The 19991-nt window shown below is 56.0% G+C and overlaps 2 protein-coding genes across 11 annotated transcripts in view; one reads left to right on the top strand and one right to left on the bottom strand.

The window, feature by feature from the left end:
• Window positions 1-564: 564 nt before the first annotated feature.
• On the top strand, window positions 565-18402 carry Ap5z1 (adaptor related protein complex 5 subunit zeta 1). Of its 8 annotated transcripts, XM_087196457.1 has the most exons (19): window positions 567-903; window positions 3530-3664; window positions 3847-4033; window positions 5791-5935; window positions 6147-6256; window positions 6628-6796; window positions 7275-7412; window positions 7675-7712; window positions 7784-7946; window positions 8657-8838; window positions 9767-9909; window positions 10154-10294; window positions 10739-10850; window positions 11404-11501; window positions 11866-11998; window positions 12070-12284; window positions 13977-14113; window positions 15338-15451; window positions 15711-18402. In XM_087196457.1, exons 1-18 carry the CDS (start codon window positions 863-865, stop codon window positions 15442-15444), a joined length of 2394 nt encoding a protein of 797 aa, XP_087052583.1. In that variant the 5' UTR covers window positions 567-862; the 3' UTR covers window positions 15445-15451; window positions 15711-18402. The 8 variants fall into 8 exon arrangements, 5 of the variants coding, with proteins under 5 accessions (XP_087052581.1, XP_087052583.1, XP_087052582.1 ...); XR_015445505.1 differs by having other exon boundaries at window positions 565-903; window positions 13977-15451; XM_087196456.1 differs by having other exon boundaries at window positions 15338-18402.
• Window positions 14842-19991, bottom strand: part of Radil (Rap associating with DIL domain) — a 75175-nt gene continuing 70025 nt past the window's right edge. For all 3 annotated transcript variants that reach the window (XM_021254675.2, XM_004840404.3, XM_087196454.1), the window contains one exon: window positions 14842-19886. In XM_021254675.2, coding sequence (XP_021110334.1) covers window positions 19781-19886 — 106 coding nt within the window. In that variant the 3' untranslated portion in view covers window positions 14842-19780. The remainder of the gene's footprint in view (window positions 19887-19991) is intronic.

The following is a 19991-nucleotide window of genomic DNA, read 5'->3' as shown; positions in this document are numbered from 1 at the left end:
GGTTCCACCGCCCGCCTCGCAAGCGGAAGGACCTGAGTTCGATCCCCGGTACCAAAAAGAGTTTTTAAAAAAGCAGTCCATATGGCCCATCATATCCGCTAAATAAAGGAAGTTTTAAAATAAAGGCTGAGGCGGCAGGTTCCCAAGTTCGTGCCCAGCCTGAGCAACCTAGGGACTTAAGACACTTGTCTCAAAATTTTAAAAACAGAGGGTGAAGCTTGGGGATGTACCTCGGTCAGAAGGCCTTAGCTTCAAGCCTCAGTTCCAGCCGCAAAACAGTTTAAAATTACACACTAATTGCCTTAGCCGCCTTGGAAAATGGCTGGACAATGATCCCAGCTGCAAGTCGCAGTTTCTGAGCCACTTCCCGGCCATCCTCCACACGAGGGCCGCACACTCGCGAAACAGAAACCGGAACGGGACAAGGAGCCTAGACCCGTCGGAAGCAAGACACCTCCGCGCCAGGTGCCTCCGCAAGCTGTTCCGGCGTCAAGGAGTCCTGGGGGATCAGAGTTCCGGTGTCCCAAGGTTCCGAGGACACCCAGGAGTTTGCCAGAACCAATCACAAACGAGCGCTTCCGGTCCCGCCCCAAAAGGCTACGCGACAGGGCCGGGGATTTAGCTCAGTGGTTCCGCCTCCTGCCTGGCAAGAGTAAGGATCTGAGTTCGATCCCAGGTTCGGAAAAAGAACAACAACAACAACAACAACAAAACCGCGACAAAGCCCATTGGCCGGCAGCCCTTCTACCAACCCCCTCCGAGACATGCCCCGCTCACGTGACCCAGCTTGTGCGGCGACCCCGGAAGCCGCCTGGCTCAGCGGCTAACCCGGCTGTGAGCTCTACGTCCGCGCGGCGGGGAGATGTTCTCGGCGGGCGAGGAGAGCTTGCTTCACCAAGCCAGGTGCGCGGCAGGTGCCCGCACCTCTGCCCTGGGCCGGGCGCGGGGCCGACTGACCGGCTCCGGAGAACGGGGTGGACGGGGCAGCTGCCGGCCCGGCGCGGGTTAGGGTCGGGAGAGGCAACAGCTGAGCAGCGTTGCCGGACGAGCGACCGGAGGTCCAGGGAAGAGGGAGCTCCCCGGAGCTCGAGCCCGACCTGGGGCTTGGGGGCCTGCAAGGGATGTCACGTAGAACAACCTCTCCCTTGTCCCAGGCTGGCTCTCGACTCCCACTAACTAGCCTATGGCTCCGTCAGTGAAGAAGGCCGATTTGATGCTACTTGTTTAAGGAAGGAAATGCAGCTGGAACCTCAGGCTTTTGGTAAACCGAAAAAGCAAACGAACCAGCCAGCGTTGAGATTTGGACCAGCTGGTGGGAAAGATTAGAGTGGCCGAGGTCCCAGAGGTTGCTGTTAGCGAGGTCCTGGGGCAGACTAAGGGCTGTAGTCTTTGACCAGGACAAAATTCTGGTCAAAATAACTTCTGAGAATTTCTTAGGGACGTTTTGGTGGAGGTGCCACACACTCTCCCCTTCTGCCCAGCACAGTGCACCCTGCCTTTATTAGCGGGTGAGTGTGCAGATACCAAATTGATTGCACATTAAAGGAAAGACATGCATTCCACTCCTAATGCAACCTGCTCTCCCCAGACTGCTGGCAAGAGACAGAAACCCGCAAAACACCATTCCCAGCTCACAACCTACACAGTTCCTCTGGGTTAGAGTTTGGATGGCCAATAACCTATTAGGATCTAACTAGATTCCATAGTAGACTTTTGTGTGTGTGTGCCGGGGATCAAACTCGGGACCTTTTGGTTGCAGGACAGGAGCTCCATGGTAGACTTTTAACTGATTTCTGGGTGGTGCTTTTGATAGAAGTAACTCAGGTTTGAGAGATAGGAAATTTCAGTTTCCTTTTGAATGTTTCCGAGGTGTGGAAAGTAAGGGTGGAGGAGGGCATCTGAAACATGTCTGAGCTGAGTAGTAAATGAAGGTGATGCACAGCAAGGTCCCAGCCTGGCTCATTCTGGCAAAGGATCCGTAGGAGGGAGTGGCCCAGCCATAGAAGCCAGAGAGGGTCTGCAGGAGTGAGGCTTGGGGTCGGGCAGGACAGCTGCGGTTGGGAAGCCTGGCGTCTGGAGAGCATATTGAAGGGGTTATGCTGGGATGCAGAGTACGTCCATGCTGGGAATGAAAACTACAATTGGCAAGCCAGTCGTTGGTTGCCTCTTCCTCAGTCTGATTTTGCACTTGGGGTTCAACCTCATGACCCCAGTTAAACAAAAACCTGGCCTTGTCCTCTTTTCGTGTCCCCTTTCTCACCTTCTACCTGTTCTTTTGCCTGAATATGACTGGCCAGCTTGAAGGCCAGGCAGGGATGAGGGTGATGGGGAATTCCTGGGGTGCACCTGACCACCTGCAGGGAGGAGCAGGATCACAGGAGCCATCCAGGTCCTCAACCCCAGACCCCAGGCTTCGGGTCTCCTCTCCGTTCCCAGTCTGAGCTCAAGCAGCTGTAGGCCCAGAATGGGTTGAGTCTATGAGCTTGGACCCATTGGCCATGCCCGGAGGATGCTGTGGAGCCTTCAGCCACGGCTTGGAGGGTCAGGCATGTGGAGAGGGACAGTGGCCATTCTCAGAGAGCCCCCAAAGGTGCCTCATGTTGCAGCTCCATCACTTTTTGCCTTTTATTGTCTTTTAGCCTGGGATTTAAAACCCCAAAATAGGTTTCCATGGTGAGACTCTGTCAGTGTCTTTTCTCAGTGCTTAGTAGATAAAGTTTCAGGTTAAGCCAAGTATTGGGGTAGAATATATCAGGTTTACCTTATGATCTGTTGTAACATTTGCCCTTTTTTGTTCGTTTGTTGTTTGTTTTTGCGGGTCGTACCAGAGCTCGAACTCGGGACCTTGTGCTTTCGAGGCAGGCGCCGGAACCACTGAGCTAAATCCCTGGCCCTTGCCCTTTAATTTATAAGCTTTATGTATTCTTGTTTCTTAGAAGTAAAATTTTCTTTGAAGCATCTTTTAAAAAGCAAGTTGGATAAATTTTTTTACTTTTGAGTGACACTCCCTTTCTTTTTTGTTTGTTATTGCTTTTTTTGGTACTGGGGATTGAACTCAGGACCTTGCGCTTGCAAGGCAGGTGCTGGAACCACTGAGCTAAATCCCCGGCTCTTTTTTGTTTGTTTTTTGATGTTTTGAGATAAGATCTTACTGTGTAGTTCAGGATGGCTCTGAACTCATTATGTAGCCCAGGCTGGCCTCAAACGCCCAGCAATTCTCCTGCCTCAGCTCCCCGAGTGCTGGGATTACATGCGCCCTGCCTGGGTGAGACTGCTAAATAGGTAGTTTTGGTTCTGCTTCTGGAATAACAGAACTGGAATGGGTGCATCTCTACAAGGGTTGTAGTGAAGTAGGAGTGATGGGTTTCAGTCCTGGTGCTCCTTGAATTGACCTCAGGATGTCCTTGGCTGGGGGAACAGTGGCACCGCAGCTCCCCATCCTCTGCTAAGTTGGTTCCCCCCGCTCCCCAGCACCAGCTAGGTCCCTGGTCAGATGCTGGCCGGCTGCTGACACCCTTTTCTTGCTCAGGGAGATCCAGGATGAGGAGCTGCAGAGGTTCTGCTCCCGAGTCAGCAAGCTGCTGCAGGAGGACCTGGGACCAGCCACCGTGGATGCCCTGCAAAGACTCTTCCTCATCATCTCGGCCACCAAGTACGTGCGCAGGTGAGTACACGGCAGCCCTGGGCAGAGGCTGGGGCCAGCACCCTGTGGCGGCTGAGCCTCTGCTTACTTAAACTCCTACCCAGGGTCCTCACAGGGAAACATTCTGTCCCCTGCCCTGTGAGCCCAGGCCAGTCTTCCTGACACTGGCATGACCTGCAGCCCACCCGGGTCTTGCCCTCCAGGCTGGAGAAGACGTGTGTGGATCTGCTGCAGGCCACCCTGTCCTTGCCCACATGCTCTGAGCAGGTCCAGGTCCTCTGTGCCGCTATCCTGAGAGAGATGTCACCCTCCGACAGCCTGACCCTGTCCTGTGATCACACCCAGACCCCCCATCAGCTGAGCCTGGTGGCGTCTGTACTCTTGGCACAGGTAACACAGTTGCATGGGACCCAGTGCTCAGATGATTCTAGAACGGCCGATGCCTGCCTGCTCCCTCCCCACCTCCTTGGATTCTGCTGAAGCCAGCTCAGGCTGTGAGGTTTGGGCTGCAATATTCCTAGACACACTCACTGGTGGCACTGGTGAGGCTAAGGGGACAGTGGCCATGGTCTGCTTTCTAGTGTTCCCAGGCAGCTGCCATGCTGCTTTGACAGAGATCAGACTGGGGTTCCGATGAGAGGAGATGCCCTCAACAGTGAGCTAGGGCCTGCTCTGAGGGGCCTGTCCACACTATGCCTGTTCCCTAAGCAGGCACATCCCAGAAGGACCGGGGCAGCCTTGCCATTTTAGGACCAGGAAGCCACCCACAGTACTGACCAGCAGCCCCGGGTCCTTCCTTGGCTGCCTTCATAGCTGTGATGGTAGAGGGTCACCCACCTCTGTCCCTCTGCTGTCCCCACTTCCTGTCATTTAGGAACATGTACAGGCCTAGGACACTTTTGCCTGCTTTGCTGCATTTGCCTCGGACAGGACTCGCCTTCCCAGCAGCTGCTCACAGAAAAGACTGGGCCGGTTTGCTGTGGTCCCCGGTCTGGACCAAGCTGATGGCCTCGGGTGGGGTCTCCTGTCCCTCCGTCCTCATCAGAGGGGCTTGGTCACATCGAGCCTGGGAAGTTTCACCATTCCTGCTGCAGGCAGCTTCTGCACACAGTACCCCCAGCACCGTGGCCGGGACAGCACGGGATGCCCAGCATGTGGGCCAGGCACCTGGGGGCTGAACCAGCAGCCTGTGTAGGAGAAGCTTCTTTGCTGCCCTGCTCTTGGGGCTCTCGGCAGAGCAGATAGGGATGCACACAGTGGAGGAGGCGCCTCGGTTCCACCCTGCAGTCCTCTGAGTCGTGAGCAACCACAGCTACTATGGACTTAGTGTCAGGATAAGTGTCAGATGGTGCGCGTTGGGGGCTCTGCTGCTGTGACCCTGACGGGCGCTGCGCTGTCCATGCTAGACCCCCGAGCCTCTGCAGACCACACAGCTGAATCCCTAAGTGACCTGGCAGTACTGTGGCCACTGCCTCAATGCTGCTGCCAGATGACCCAGCCTTTTCGTTCACCTCCTGCTTTATCCTGGAACCAGCCCCCTTCCCTCAGGGAACTCAATTCTCTGAGTAGAAAGCAACATTCAGAACCCTCGGTCAGATACCAGTGTGACCCTCGAGGCTGCTGCCTGTGGCTCCCTCCTGCTGCTGGGGGCCATGTACACATGTGGGTTTGACGGCTTCCCTGTCACTAATGTTCCATTTTACCTGCTCAACTTTAAGAACTTAACCAGTGATGTGAAGGTTTAGTGCAGGGAGCTGTGAGGCTCTGCCCCCTGGACTGACTGGAGGACGTTGCATGGTCACAGTTAGACCATCCATGCCCAGTGTGCCCGCCACGAGCACGTGTGCATGACTGGTCTCATGAGCAGGTACCCTGCAATGGCAGGGCCCTGGAAGAAGAGGGACAGTCAGACAGGTCAGGGCTCGGCCCAGCCCAGACTCCTGGTCATGGGCCTGGTCGTTGCCAAGGGTGCTGGGTGCTGGAACCTTCAATCCTGAAACCCACAGGGGCATCTTCCTCTAACGGTACTGTCAGGGACAGGGACCGGTGTTCCTCAGGGAGCTTCCTGCAGACTTACGAGGCAGGGGTCTCGCTCTGGCGAATGAGCAAGTCGGTGGCTTGGCATCTACTTTGTGCTTGCTTTGAAGGGTGACAGAAGAGAGGAGGTCAGAAGAGTGAGCCAGCACGTCTTCACTGTCCTGGAGAGCCGGCAGCCCGAGGGCCCTAACCTCAGGCCCCTCTTGCCAGTCCTGTCCAGGGTCATGGGCCTCGCCCCAGGGACCCTTCAGGAAGGTACCAGGGCCCTTCCCTATCTGGGGTTGCCTTCCTGGCTCCTTCCTGCCGATGCCCCCTGGGAGGGGTGGGCATTCTCCGGGTCAGGTTGTGTCCAGGGAAGACCTTGGGCATGGAGTTCTTCGGGACTCAGCTTACTTCATGGGGCTTGGGAGTCTGTGGGGTTTAACTTCCCTTCAGTGGGACCCCCTGCCTCCCCTCACTCCCACAGACCAGGCCACCCTGCTCAGCAAGCGGCTAGTGGACTGGCTGCGCTATGCCCGAGTCCAGCAGGGGGTCCCACACTCAGGGGGCTTCTTCTCCACACCCAGGGCACGGCAGGTGAGTCAGGCTGCTTCCAGACCTCTGTCCCCTGGCCAGTCCTGTGCCCCCAGCCTTACCCAGCAGATTCAAACTGACCCCTCCCGGCCTTCTATCTGGTGCCACCTTCATCGCTGTGTGGCCTGCGGCTGTGTGTGGGGTTGACATTCATGACCTGCAAGGATGCAGGACATGTATCTGACATCCGATCAGGCCATGTGCTGTGTCTCCATGTCCTGGGGTGGCCTTGGCCTCCTGGATCTGGGAGGGAATGGACAGGGCAGGAGGTGCAGGTCTCTGGGCTCCCACCCCTGGGTCACACTAGAGCGGGGTCCTCCCACCCTGCCGAGCAGCTGGTGAGCCTGCAGCCCTGCCTCTCCCTTCTCCTGCAGCCGGGCCCCATCACCGAGGTGGATGGGGCGGTGGCCTCGGACTTCTTCACAGTGCTGTCCACGGGTCAGCACTTCACAGAGGACCAGTGGCTGAACGTGCAGGCCTTCTCCATGCTGCAGGCATGGCTGCTGCTCAGTGGCCCCAAGGGCCCAGGCCTTCCAGACGCAGGTGCAACAGGCCAGGGGGTGGGAGGCAGGTGTGCCCAGGACAGAGTGCAGGTTACCGTGGGGTGGCACGAGGAGGTGGCGACCTGGGGAGGTTGCTGCTCGGGGCTGAGCTGAAGACCCAGCCCCGCATCACTGGCTGAGCCTCAGTCTGAGGTTGAGGCCTCTTTAGATGGGACATGCTGGTGACCCTCCATGGCGGGGACAGAGGAACGTTTGTGAAAGATGTCTCTGACCTGTTCAGGACAGCCTCACTGAGTGTCATCTCGTCTGCAAACTCTTGGTTTGTAGAAAAAGCCACTGTAGCCCAGACCCCATGGACTTCCAGGGGAATGGGACTTCGGTTCCCAGTGCAGTGAAAGTTGCCAGGTGTGGTGGGCAGGCCCCAGGGCCCTGTGCTCTCTGGGAACCTGGCTGCGGCAGTCCAGTTCCCCTGGGACTGGCTGAGGGTGGCCGCCTCCTAAGCCCCTCCTCTCCCACAGAGGACAAGTCTGAGCTGGAGGGCTCCACCCTCTCCGTGCTCTCTGCCGCCTCTGCTGGCCGCCAGCTGCTCCCTCAGGAGCGTCTGAGGGAAGTGGCCTTCCAGTACTGCAAGCGCCTCATCGAACAGAGTAACCGGCGTAAGTGCCCAGGCTGGCATCCGGTACTTTGGCCCAGATCCACGAGGCAGGCAAAGTTCCCCGTAGCTAGTTCAGGATGGGGCCTCCATGCTACCCAGGATGACCCCCAGCAGCAGGCCCGGCCTGTACCCCTGCCACGTCCCACGGCCACAGCCCCACCCCGCGTCCTCTCCGCCTGCTCTCTCCCTGTCCCCGCCTCCAGCTTCCAGAACAGGCCACCTTCTCAGGGGGCTGTTCAGGAGCTAACTTCTTCCTTCCCCAGGAGCCCTGAGGAAGGGGGACTCTGACCTGCAGAAAGCGGTAAGTGGCCAGGCCAGGGTGGCAGGGACAGGGCAGCGCTCAGCCCCCTGATGCCGGCCCCGTCCCCACAGTGCCTGGTGGAAGCCGTGCGGGTGCTGGATGTGCTGTGCCGGCAGGACCCTTCCTTTCTGTACCGCAGCCTCTCCTGCCTCAAGGCGCTGCGCGGGCAGCTGGGCCAGGACCCAGGCAGCGAGCGGGCACTGCTGCCACTCGCCCAGTTCTTCCTCAACCACGGTGAGTGTGGCGCAGAGGGCAGGTCCGGTCAGCAGGAAGCCTGCGGGGCACTCCCGCCGCAGTTAGGGGTTATTTCTCCCAGCACCGTTAGTGTGTTACCGCCATGCTTTGGTTAAAAAACAAAAACAGCCGGGGATTTAGCTGAGTGGTTCCACCACCTGCCTCGCAAGCTCAAGGTCCCCAGTTTGATCCCCAGTACCAAAAAAGTAAATAAAGTGAAACAAAATATGGTCAACTTGATGTCAGAGTGAGAATGCTCCTCGCTGTGCCTTTCACCCATGAAACCCAAACGTGGAGGACCTTCCTAAGCATGTTTCCCGGGTTTGTGCTCCTAGGGGACCCACCTGGTCGGTGGCTGAGTCCAGCTCAACTAGATGTTCCTGTCTGGGACATTTCAAAAGACCTTGGTGTCCTAGAGGCAGATGGCCATGAGCACTTGGCCAGGACCCTAGGGGCCTTGACCAGCAACAGAGATGTGTTGTCATGCTGCATGGGCGTGGTGGTGCATGTCTGTAATCTCAACACTCTGGGAGGCTGAAGCAGGAGGATCTCATGTTCAAGACCAGCCTGGGCAACTTAGTGACTTAGGGAGACCCTGTCTCAAAAAATAAAAAGGCTGGGATATAGCTCAGTGCAAAGACCTGGGTTCAGTCTCTAGTACTGAAAAAGAATAAAGGGTTTCTGGCCTATAGCCCTGACCTGCCTTTCAGGGGCGGCAGCCGCCGTGGACTCGGAAGCCATCTACCAGCACCTCTTCACCAGGCTCCCGTCTGAGCGTTTCTACAGCCCCATGCTGGCCTTCGAGGTCACCCGGTTCTGCCGGAACAACCTTCCCCTGTTCGACCCTCAGCTCCTTGGCCTCCTGAAGCTGAGCTTTCCTAACCTCTTTAAGGTGTGTATGGGTGCCCTCCGTGGCTCGCGCAAACCGGATGCTGGCAGCAGGGTGAGGAGCGGGGTGCAGGAGGTGCTCCACCCACCCCAGAGCGCATCCTGGCGGAGTTTGTGTAGTTCGGCTGTCTGGGGAAGGTCTGCCTGGCACAGTCAGCCTCCAGTGCCAGTCTGTCCTGTTTTCCCACTTTTGACCTCTGAAACCCACTTGGAGATGTACAAAGGGTGATCCAAATACAAGATGAGTGTTTAGACTTAGAAAACAGTTATTGCAGTAAGAGACTGAATGTTGCCATGTATCCCCTCCAGACTTCCTCTGGCTTCCGAGACACTCACCCCACTGTTCTTGCCCCTGAAGCAGCTCTGAAAGGCCTCTTTCCTGAGGTCTTGAGATTGGTCATCAAATATGCGGTGGAAGCCACTGCCGAGCACCGTCCAAAGGAAAGGCAGGCTCATAACACATCACAGTGTGTCGTCCTCCATCTTCGTCACCAGATCTGGCTGGAGCAGACTTCTGGCCCTTCCCCAAAGTCAAAATGACCGTGAAAGTTCATGTTGAATAAATTCAGGATCAAGGCAGCCACAGCAGTGTGACTAAAGACACAAAAGAGGACTCCCAGAATGCTTCCAGAAGTGGCAAGAATGGTGGGATCAGTGTGTCTGAAGCGAGGGAGAAGATTTTAAGAGGGATTAAGAGCAATCCTTCTTCATTGTAATTTTTTAAAAATGTATTTAAAATTCACCTCATTTTGGGGCACGTCTCATTCCTTTTCCTAAAGAAAAAAATAAGAAATGATTGGTTGAACAGTGGTACAGCAGGGGAGAAGCAGCAGAAGTGACTGTGTGGGACGCTGGCCCACAGGAAGTGGACCGATGGCAGACAGGGCTGCCAATGAGGGCCAGGGCTCTGAGCTGCCACACTGTCGCCACAGCTCCTGGCTTGGAACAGCCCTCCCCTCACTGCTGAGTTCGTGGCGCTCCTCCCTGCGCTGGTGGACGCCAGCACAGCCGTGGAGATGCTGCACTCCCTGCTGGACCTGCCCTGCTTGACGGCCGCCCTGGACCTGCATCTCAGGTGGGCTGCTCGCCTGCCTTGTGTGGCCCACAGAGCTGCCCACTGCAGAGCCCACGGCTGAGCCGTCCATCGCCCCAGGGGCTGAGCCCTGCACCCCGCAGCCCGTCTTCACAGGCCCTGCCTTGAGGTCCTCCCCAGCCCTGAGGGCTGACACCACAGTGACACTTCCCTGAGCAGTGGGTCCCTCGGGGCTGGATGCCAGAAGCCGCGTCTCAGTTGGCCCTGGGCCTCTGTCTGCCCACAGATCATCACAGACGCCCTCTGAAAGGCCACTCTGGGACCCCTCCCTCAGGACCCCTGGCTCCCTGGAGGCCTTCCGGGACCCGCAGTTACAGCCGCTCTTCCATTACCTGCTGCGCACCAAGGCCAGCGGCTCCACAGAAAGGTCAGGGCCCTGGGGCTGGAACCACAGGGGTGACTGAGCCAGGCCGCCATCATCTGCGTGGGGCTTGCTGAGGTCTGGGTGCTCAGGACTGTCCCAGCCCAGGCCTGGGAGGAGCTGTGGTCACCTTGTTGGTCTGCTGGGTGCAGTGCTTCTACCCACCCTGAAGGCCTCAGAGCCTGCGCGAACTTTACAGAGGGAAAAACGAGGACACCCAGGAAGTCAGGATGGGAGTGGCACGTGGCCCTGCTCTCAGTGCACAGCCCACACCCGCCTGTCCCCTGGGCACCACAGAGCCCCTTGGAGCATGGGGTCCCCAGTGCAAGTGAGCAGTGCTGCTGAGGGAGACCTCTGATAGCCATGGTGTCCAGCCCCTCCTCTCCTGGTGGCTGTGGGGTCCCAGCTGGGGTGAGCAGGAGGACACTCAGCGGCTGTCTGTGTCCCTAGGCTGGTGCCACTCTACCAGCTGCTGCAGCCCATGGCCGGCTGTGCCCGAGTGGCCCAGTGTGCCCAGGCGGTGCCGACCCTGCTCCAGGCCTTCTTCTCCACTGTGACCCAGGTGAGCTGAGGGCCTCACACTGCCGGGGGCCCTGGCCCAGAGCAGGGACCATGGCACTGCCCTGGATCTCTGCAGAAGGCCAGCTCCACTGTACACTCTGGCTGCCTGAGGGTCAGGGAGACGGGGAAAGGGCTGCACACCACAGCCTCGCCCCCAGGACAGGGGACACAAGCTAGGGCCACGGGAGTGGGTCCCAGCCACTCCACGTTCCTGTGGCCCTGTGGTTCCTGCCTGGCTGCACCTGGGGAGCTTCCCATGCCCCCGTGAGGCTACAGGCCACCACTGGGAAGGCGGCCCGAGCCTCACTGGGGCCACGAGCACCTTTGGACGATTGACACTTCCTGGCTTGCGGAGCCACACGGGGGCGCCACAGAAGAGAAGTGGGACTTGCTTCTCCTCCCGAGCTCCAGGGGGAGTGGCTGGGGAGCTGGATGAGTTTTCTAGCCCTCAGCCACTCCCTCACCCCGTGGTGGCCTCGTGTCCCTGAGGGCTGCAGAAAGTGACACTTGGGGCTAGGTGGGCTGAGAATCTGTCTCGTGCCCTTGACCACCAGGTTGCCGATGGGGCCCTGACCAACCAGCTGGCGCTGCTGGTCCTAGAGAGAAGCGATGCCCTCTACCACGTCCCGCAGTACCAGGCACATGTGCATAGGTGGGTCCTTGCTACTTGCAGCCCAACGCAGGCAGGGACCCTCAGCATTGCCCCTCCCCGCTCCAGGCCCCAGCCCACTGCTCGTTGCACAATCTCTCGTCCTCACCTCCCTGGACCCTGACCTCCAGGCTGGCTTGGGCCCCTTTCCACATGTTCCTGTCCTGTCTGGCCCAAAGACCTGAGCCACACAGGCTTGTCCTTACCCTGTTCCCAACCCGGGACCGAGGACAGCACAGCTTGGCCTTGTCCCCTGCGGAGCAGTGGCCTCCTCGGGCTGGGGCCATCAAGCTGAGCATCAGCCTGCACCCTGCTCGGGCTCTCTGCCTCTCGGAACATGCTCAGACCCATGGCGCCCTCTTGGCAGGGTGCTGAGCTCCCAGTTCCTGGCCCTGTGCAAGCAGAAGCCATCCCTGGTGCTGGAGCTGGCGAGGGAGCTCCTGGAGCTCGTGGGTAGCGTGAGCAACATCCAGAGCAGGGCAGGCATGTTCACCTGTGTGGTAAGCAGCACCAGCCCCTCCTGCCTTCCAAGCAGCAGGACCTGGGCGCACTGAGCCCCTTCCTGACCTAGGTGTGGGCCATCGGCGAGTACCTGTCGGTGACCTGTGATCGGCGATGCACCGTGGAGCTGATCAACAAGTTCTTCGAGGCCCTGGAGGCCCTGCTATTTGAGGTCACCCAGTCTCGTCCCTCAGCCGACCTGCCCTGGTGTCCACCCCAGGTTGTCACCGTGCTCATGACTACGCTGACCAAGCTGGCCTCTCGGAGCCAGGACCTTATCCCCAGGTACGCATTCAGGGAGCAGGGAGAGGGAGGCCCACTCTCCATGGCGAGCTTCTGAGGTCTTCCCTTTGCCCATGTTGTAAAATGGCCTCAGCAGCACATGGGTCCTGGGCAGACACAGCAGCAAGGGCACTGGGAGCTGGGCTCACCAGTGGGCAGTGGGTAGCGATCTGAAGCCAGGGTATCCAGTTGCTTTGAGGGGCTTGGCTCCGTCACAGACCCCTTTCCAAATGAGGGGTGCTGTGAGCTGATGGGCTGGGACTCCCCCGCCTCCCCATCCCCAGGGTCTCTCTGTTCCTGTCAAAGATGAGGACCCTGGGCCAGAACCCAGCCACCAGCTCTGTGTACCGTGAGGAGGATGCGGAAGCTATCCGCACGCGGGCCACAGAGCTGCGGGCCCTGCTCAGGATGCCCAGCGTGGCCCAGTTTGTGCTCTCGCCGAGCGCAGAGGTGTGCCAGCCCCGCTATCACCGTGACACCAACACGGCCCTGCCCCTGGCCCTGCGCACGGTCAGCAGGCTGGTGGAGAGGGAGGCTGGCCTTCTGCCGGGGTAAAGGGACCGTGACCCAGCGGACACCAACAAGTGGGCTGCAGCCTTTGATGAAGGGCTGGGGCTGCCGGCCTGCTGTTAGGTCCCAGCCAGCAGCGTTGGTGATCAGCGAGGAATGGAGGAACAGGGGCCTCCCGGGAGCGGAGAGTGGGCCCACCCCACAGGGACGGATGCCTCAGCCTGGGCTCTTTCCAGCTTCCTGGGCTTTGTCTTCCTTCTAACCCTGTCCCTGAGCCATTCTGCGCTGCACTCCTGGCCTTTCCTCAGGCTGGGTAGAAGCCGATCAGTGTTTCTGGACAGTCCTGGGGCAAGGAGAGATGCAGCAAGAATAAACCTTCAAAATGCTTGTGTAAGGTCAGGTCTCCTCTCTGCCTGCGTCGTGGGGAGACCCAGGGAGCCCAGCGCATGACAGAGCCAGGCACGGTAGGCCAGGCATGGTCTGTCCTTCCCACTCCTTCACCTGTAGGGACCATCCCTGACCCGGAACAGAATGGATCCAGCACTGAGCTGCAGCCCCAGCCCATTCTTTATTTTGAGACAGCGTCTTGACACATCACTAAGTTGCCCAGACTGGGCTGGAACTTTCGATCCTCCTGCCTCAGCCTCCCAGAGTGCTGGGATTACAGGTGTGCTATGTATTGTGAGACAGGTCTCAGCTAAATGGCCCAGGTTGAGCTCTAACTCAGTCCTGCCCCAGCCTCCAGAACAGCTGGGAAGCCAGCGTCCCTGATGATGCAGAAAAAACCCATCTACCGGGCGGGCGGGGAAGGAGGCCGAGGGAGTCTCCCGGGTTATAACTGCCCCCGAGTGGTGTGCAGGTGGGGAGAGCCGAGACGGGCCCTGGGGGGCTGGCTCCAGGCGCTGACTGTGCAGCACAGATGCTGCCGGGCCAAGCGCTTCTCTCTCCAGCAACTTGTGCAGAGGCCCTGCGGACCCTGCCCCGGCACGGGACGATTTGGCCACTAGATGGCGCCATCGCCCGCGAGGCTCGGTCGTGCCCCGCCCCTGTGGCCCTGCACCCACGGCGCCCTGTGGAAGGGCCGGTTGAGGCCGGTAGGGCCTGCACGGTGGCTGGAGTTCTGCGCCTCCCGGCCGGTGGCGTCCAGGACTCCAGCCTGACTGGCCGCACCCGTGTCCTTGCCAGGTGCGCGCTCCGGGAAAGCTCACGTATCCCTGCCCGGCCTGCAAGGTCCTCACCCACCTCCCTACTCCAGCGGGCGCCCTCGTGCCGCTTTGCCCCGGGAGAAGCCACCCCCACAGCAGATGACCACGGAGACGCAGGTGGGGCGTCTCAGTCGAGCGTGTCGCGTTTGTTGTTCGCACCCACAGAGTGGCCTAGCGCGCAGCGCACCTGGAGACTTACGCACATCCCCGTACACGCATGTGTGCCCTGCCCTCTTCCCAGGGACTGTCCCTTCCGCGCTGGGGCGGGGATTCCCAAGGGGTACCACGCGTCCCCAGACGCTTCTTTCTGGCCTCACCGGGCTGGAGGCGAGACCGCCTGGGCCCCCCGCCTCGCAGGTGTTGGCAGGGGCACACGCTCTGCTGATTGTTCATTCAGCACCATTGTCAGATCGTTCACGTCAGTGCTGCTCTCCAAACACGGCGCAGACATGGCGCTTATCCTTGAGATTTGCCCTGATGGTCAAAAAGCAATGGTGGGTAGCATCCACCTGTGCCAATCTGTCCACCCCCACACGTGCACAGCTTCACAGTGTGCACCTCACTTGCTGTGTCCTTGCGGAAACAGCGAGAAGTACTGGCTTAAAATAGAAGCCCTGGCTTCCCAGAGCAGGGATCCTTGGGGCCAGGGGCAGGGGCTTTGGGCTGTGAGCTGAAGCTCTCACTTTTGAGAGCAGACACCACTTTCATTTTAAAGAGTGACAGGCTGTCCAGATGGCCATTTGGCAGGTATCTGGTAGGAAATGAATAAAGTAACTTCCCAGAAAATAATCGAGAATCTTCTTTGCCAGTGAGAAAATCTGAGTTCTCAAAGTGAAAAGTTGGAATGTTGAAGATTGGGTATCTGGTTTTTTAAACTTCCCTATCAAAAAGCGACAGTAGTGATTTCTAAAAATACTGTATGAAATAATGTTCGAAATTCATGTCTCTTAATTTTTCCATTTTTTTAATCTCTGGGTTTAATTCTGACTAAATCATTCAGACTTTTTTTTTTTTAACCAATTCACTAATCCTCTCCTTCTGAACCTAATTACCAGTTTAACACTTCACTGATTCCTAAAATTTCAGTGACTGGACTGTAGTGAAGGTTGCACAACTATATACTAACCACAGTTGTTCAATTTAAGTTGGCACATTATATGGTGGGTGAATTGTATGCCAGTAAAACTGCTGCCAGTTTTCAATAAGCAGTTTTCACTTCTAGAAGTTCTGGTTGATTTAGTCGTCCTCATGTATGAAACTGAATTCATCATGACCCTTAAAGCATGGCCTACTCTGTTTCTGTTGTTCTGGTTCATGTTTGTTTTGTTTTCTGATGCTGAGGTTCAAACCCAGTACTGCTCGCAGACTCAGCGTTCTACACTGAGCCACACTCCTGGCCCTCAGCACTCATCTTTGATATTTCCAGAGCTCTCTTCTGTCTTCGTTAATTAGCAGGTAAAACAATAACCATGATGAACCTGCCACCCCGTCTCAGGAAGCCTGGTGACCACACATCTGCCCGCGTGCTTCTGCCTTCCCTTCCCCTGCTCCCCTTCCAAATCCTGAGTCATTGTCCTGAAGGGCTTTCTTGGAGTCCCCCCTCCCACACAAACAGGGACCTCTCAAGATACAGTGTTCCCTTTGATTTCTTTAGCATTGTAAAATTGCATCACACTGCAGTCAGCCTTTGAGGCCCGATTTTCTTTCTATTCAGGTGCCCTGTCGACACACTTGATCCATGGCATCCAGGTGGCTGGTCTACCAGTCGGAGCTGATGGCAGCCGGATCCAGGCCGCCAGCACCTGGTGTCTGCCTCCGGGAGAGAACCTCCGAGCTGATGCCCCTGCTTCTGTCTGGGCCTCTCATGTGGCACAAAGTAATCCTATTGCTCCCACCTCTCTAATAATAGATCCTTATCTCACCTAGACTAAAATCCAAAGTCCCCAAAACAGTCACTGGCTGCCTGTGACCTGGGCCCCAGCCTGACCTGACTGCTTCAGCCACACCAGTCTCCCGTGTTCCGGGCATGAGAGCTCCAGCCTAATGCCTGTGCCTGTTGCTCCTAGTAGAAGTGCTGTCCCCTGAATAACCATACAGCTGTCCCTCACTTAGACCCTGCAGGTGACTGATGAGATGACTATTACCGAGGCCTGCCAAGTGCTGTATATTAAATGACACCCACATGCCTCCATCTCCACCTGCTTGCCCCTGCCTCATCTGGTCCACACTGATTCTCCTCTGCAGCACTGAGCACTGACACGGTCTGTATTAATCTATTATTGTCAGGCTAGAAAAATTAGAATTGAAGTTCCAAGAGGTCCAGGAAGGACACTGTCTCTTGTTCATTCATATGTCCTAATTGATTTCTGTCATATATTACTGGGAGATTTAAGCTAAGGCCTCCTCTTATCATAGTGGATTCAATCCCTGTCTTCATCTGGTTTTTGCTTTATGTACTTTGAGAAAATGTTATTAGGTGCATCTAAGTTGAAAATTTTCATCTTCCTGGTGAACTGAACTTTTAATTACTTTGTACATCTGATACATTGTTGTCCATCCTTTTAGCATTAACTTTTATAGATTCTTAACATTTTACTTTTTTTTTTGGTACTGGGGATTGAACTCGGGTCCTTGCACTTGCATGGCAGGCGGTGGAACCACTGAGCTAAATCCCTGGACCTCTTACATTTTACTTTTATCTCATAAATATGTAGAATTTTATCTAGCTTGATAATTTTTTTGTCTTTTAACATTAAAGTCCATTTACATATAGTTTGATTAGTGATAATGTTGGATAAATTTCCACTATCTTATTTAGTGCTACTTGCGCTTATGAGGCAGGCGCAGCACCACTGAACTAAATCCCTAGCCCTCTGTGTTTTTTGAGGGGCTTTCTCCCTTTCAGCCTTTGGGTTTTTGTTTTTCTTACTATGTCATGTTACCCCTCTCTTAGTTTGAAAACTGGATACTCTTTCTAGTCTTCTAGTGGCTACACTTGAGATGTCAACACCCGTTAACAAAGTCTAAAGCTAATCAGTATCATTAATGTCCCTTAAGATAATGCAAGAACCTCACATTTTCCCCGATCACACCCCCTTCTGGCTCACATGCAATTAGTGACATGAACTGCCCCTCTGCCTTTACACTTAGAGCCTTCCAAGTTAGAGCTACTGTTGCTTTACGTCGTGGTTTAATATTTCTTTACATCCCTTTATTTGCTTACCATCTACTCCTACATCTCAGACCTTCTATTAGACATACTTCTCCCCCTTGAAATACAACTTTTGCACATCTCTTTGGTCTCTTTGAGTAGTAAATTCTCTCATTTTGCTTGTCTGAAAAATATTTTAAATTTATCCTTATTCTTGAACGACTGGACTGAGTTTCCTGGGCCTCTGAAGAGACCATACTGCTTGCTGGCCCCACCTCTGCCCCCCAGGCTGGTGTCCTGCTGAGATGTCTCTTTGAGCTCTAGCCTGTTCTCCAAAGCTGCCCAATCGCCTGTCTCTGGGTTCTGTAGTCTCACCATAATGCCCTTAAGTGTGTATTTCATTTGACTAATCCTGCCATTCATTGATCATCCTGAACTTGAGGATTTGGGTCTTTTATCAATTCTGGAAATTCTTGGCCATTATCTTTTTAAATACTGCTCCTTTCAGACCCCCAACTAATGTAAGTTGCATCTTGTTCTGTGTCTCTTAACCTTTAATTTTCATGTTTTCTGGCAAACTTTCCATACTGTGTTATAAAGAATTTCAACACCCTCTTCCAATTCATTATCTTTTCATCTATCCAAATTAATCTTTGATTTTGGGGATTGAACCCAGGATCTACACTGAGCTACATTTGCAGCCCCTTTTGTTTTCTGAGACAGAGTCTCACTAAGTTGCCCAGGCTGGCCTTGAACTTGCGATCCTCCTGCCTCAGCCTCCCAAGTAGTCCATCTACCAAAGCATCACAAATGCACAACTGGCTGTGGTTTCAGGGCTGGTAGCACGTACTAAGCCACTTGAGGGTTCGAGACTGGCTGTGTGACTTGTTTGGCCAGCAGGGCACCGAGAGGTGACAGAAGGCAGGAGTGTGCTGCTGGCTCAGCTTGGCCCCTGCATGTGTGCTGTTCCTATAAGACCAGGCCATGGCTGGTCTGTGGGACCAAGGAGGCAGGAGAGCTCACTGCTGGCTGCAGTTGGCCACACCTGTGGCACCAGCTGTGCAGAGCTGAGTGGGGATATAAATGGTTTGGCTTTAAGACTCAATCCTCTGACTTACCCCAGAGCACTATGGCACTGGATGGCTGCCATATAAAATGAGGCTCTTTGCTTTAGTCCCCTCATCTGGAAACTGTCTCTGGAAACTGTCCACGTGCGTTCAAAGGGCCTGGCATGTAATAAATAAGCTCTACATACTACCGTGGTTATTCATCTATACCCTAGCCCTTTGTCCGGCCATCCAGGAGCTCTGGCTAACTGGGGTCCCCGAATAAAGTCTGCCTGCTAGCTTGGGAAGATTAGGACTTTGCCTTCTCTACATGCCAGGCCACTGTCACCAAAGCAGAGTCGTGAAGGCCTGGGACCAGCAACCTGCCACCCTAGGTGCAGCCTCTCTGAACTTGGCCCCTCATTTCAGTTTTGGGCTTTAAAGATTTTCTTTCTTTTAGGCCCAGCCATGCATTTAAAATGATTTTTTAAAATATACTTTACCCAACATTTTAGGCAGCCACTAGTTCAAGGCGAGTGGTGGCAGCACTGGCAAAGGGCCTAGGGCAGATGCACTGTACCTCCCTGTAGGGTTCACCAGGGGGCAGCACAGAGCTGATGAGGCTGCAACTGGGGCCCACCCAGGACCCTGCTCCAGGGCACTGGGCCCTCCAGGCGATCCCCTGTTCAGCTGAGGGGTCCTCTGCAGCTGACAGGCAGGGACTCCCACTAGTCCCTGTCTCCAGGGTCTCTGTTCCTATCCAGGCCACCAGCTTTGTGCACAGAGAGGAAGACACAGAAGTCCCCTATACCCAGGCCATGAAGCTGCAGAACCCACTTAAGATGCCCAGTGTATCCTAGTCTGTGCCAGCCCTGCTGTCCCCATGATGCCAACAGGGCCCTGCTCCAGCCCTGCACCGTCAGCTGGTGGGTGGAGGAAGCTGGCAGCCTGCCAGGGTGAAGGGACAGTGACCAGGTAGATGATAGCCACAGATTAAGTGCCTGGTATTAGGGCCAAGCTACTGGCTTTGGTGATCAGAGAGAAGGGTGGGGGAGCTGGGCACAGGACGCTGTGGCCCTTGGGACACTGCAGCTCAGCCAGTCCCTTTCCATGCTCTGGGTACATGCCATGCCGAGCAAGACCACGAGAAGATGGGAGCTGTCCTGCTTGGTGGCCCTGCCCTGCTGGCTGAAAGGGAGCTGTGGTCTGCTTCCTGCCTCTGGGCAAGGAGGAGACAGGGCCACCCAGGGCTCCCACCATGCTGGCAGGGAGGGAGGGCTGCGCAGGGCCACGGATACACCAGGCAAAAATGGCAGAGCCCACTGCTGCCCCCAGGAGGATAGCAAAGATAGTTTATTGAATCTATACTTCTCTGTTAAAGTCTTTAAACATAAAAACTCTGTAAGAAACATAACCACTTAGTGTCATCTGTCATATAAATAAAATATACACTGAGATGTACATTATGAACAGGTGTGTCCTGGTGGGGCCACCACACAGGAACTCACTGGATGACAGACAGCTTGAAGGAACTGGGGCGCCTGGCGGACCAAGGTGCTGGAGTAGAGGCGCATCCTGCAGCCCCACCTAGGGCGGGGGCATGTGGTAGCGGATTTTCTTGGCTGTTTCCACATCAGACTTGGCAACCAAAAACCGCATCTTCTTGCCCCCATGTCGGATCAGATCCACGGCTCTGAAACCAACCAAGGGGAGAGGGTGGTACAGAGGCCCTGGCCTCCGTGCAGCTCAGGCCAAGGCAAATCAGACTCCCTCTTGCTCAGGGAGCCCGTGGGACAAG

This window comes from Heterocephalus glaber, unplaced genomic scaffold (genome assembly GCF_053883595.1).
Source record: "Heterocephalus glaber isolate CG9 unplaced genomic scaffold, H.glaber_assembly_v1.0 deba00001610, whole genome shotgun sequence".
NCBI lineage: Eukaryota > Metazoa > Chordata > Mammalia > Rodentia > Bathyergidae > Heterocephalus > Heterocephalus glaber.
This window is presented reverse-complemented; position numbering and strand designations above follow the sequence as displayed.

Coding starts and splice junctions, on each gene's coding strand:
- Ap5z1 (XM_087196455.1), top strand. CDS start 863: ATGTTCTCGGCGGGCGAGGAGAGCTTGCTTCACCAAGCCAG. Junction 6,797..7,274: donor CCCAGGCCTTCCAGACGCAG/GTGCAACAGGCC, acceptor CCTCTCCCACAG/AGGACAAGTCTGAGCTGGAG. Junction 7,413..7,674: donor CATCGAACAGAGTAACCGGC/GTAAGTGCCCAG, acceptor TTCCTTCCCCAG/GAGCCCTGAGGAAGGGGGAC.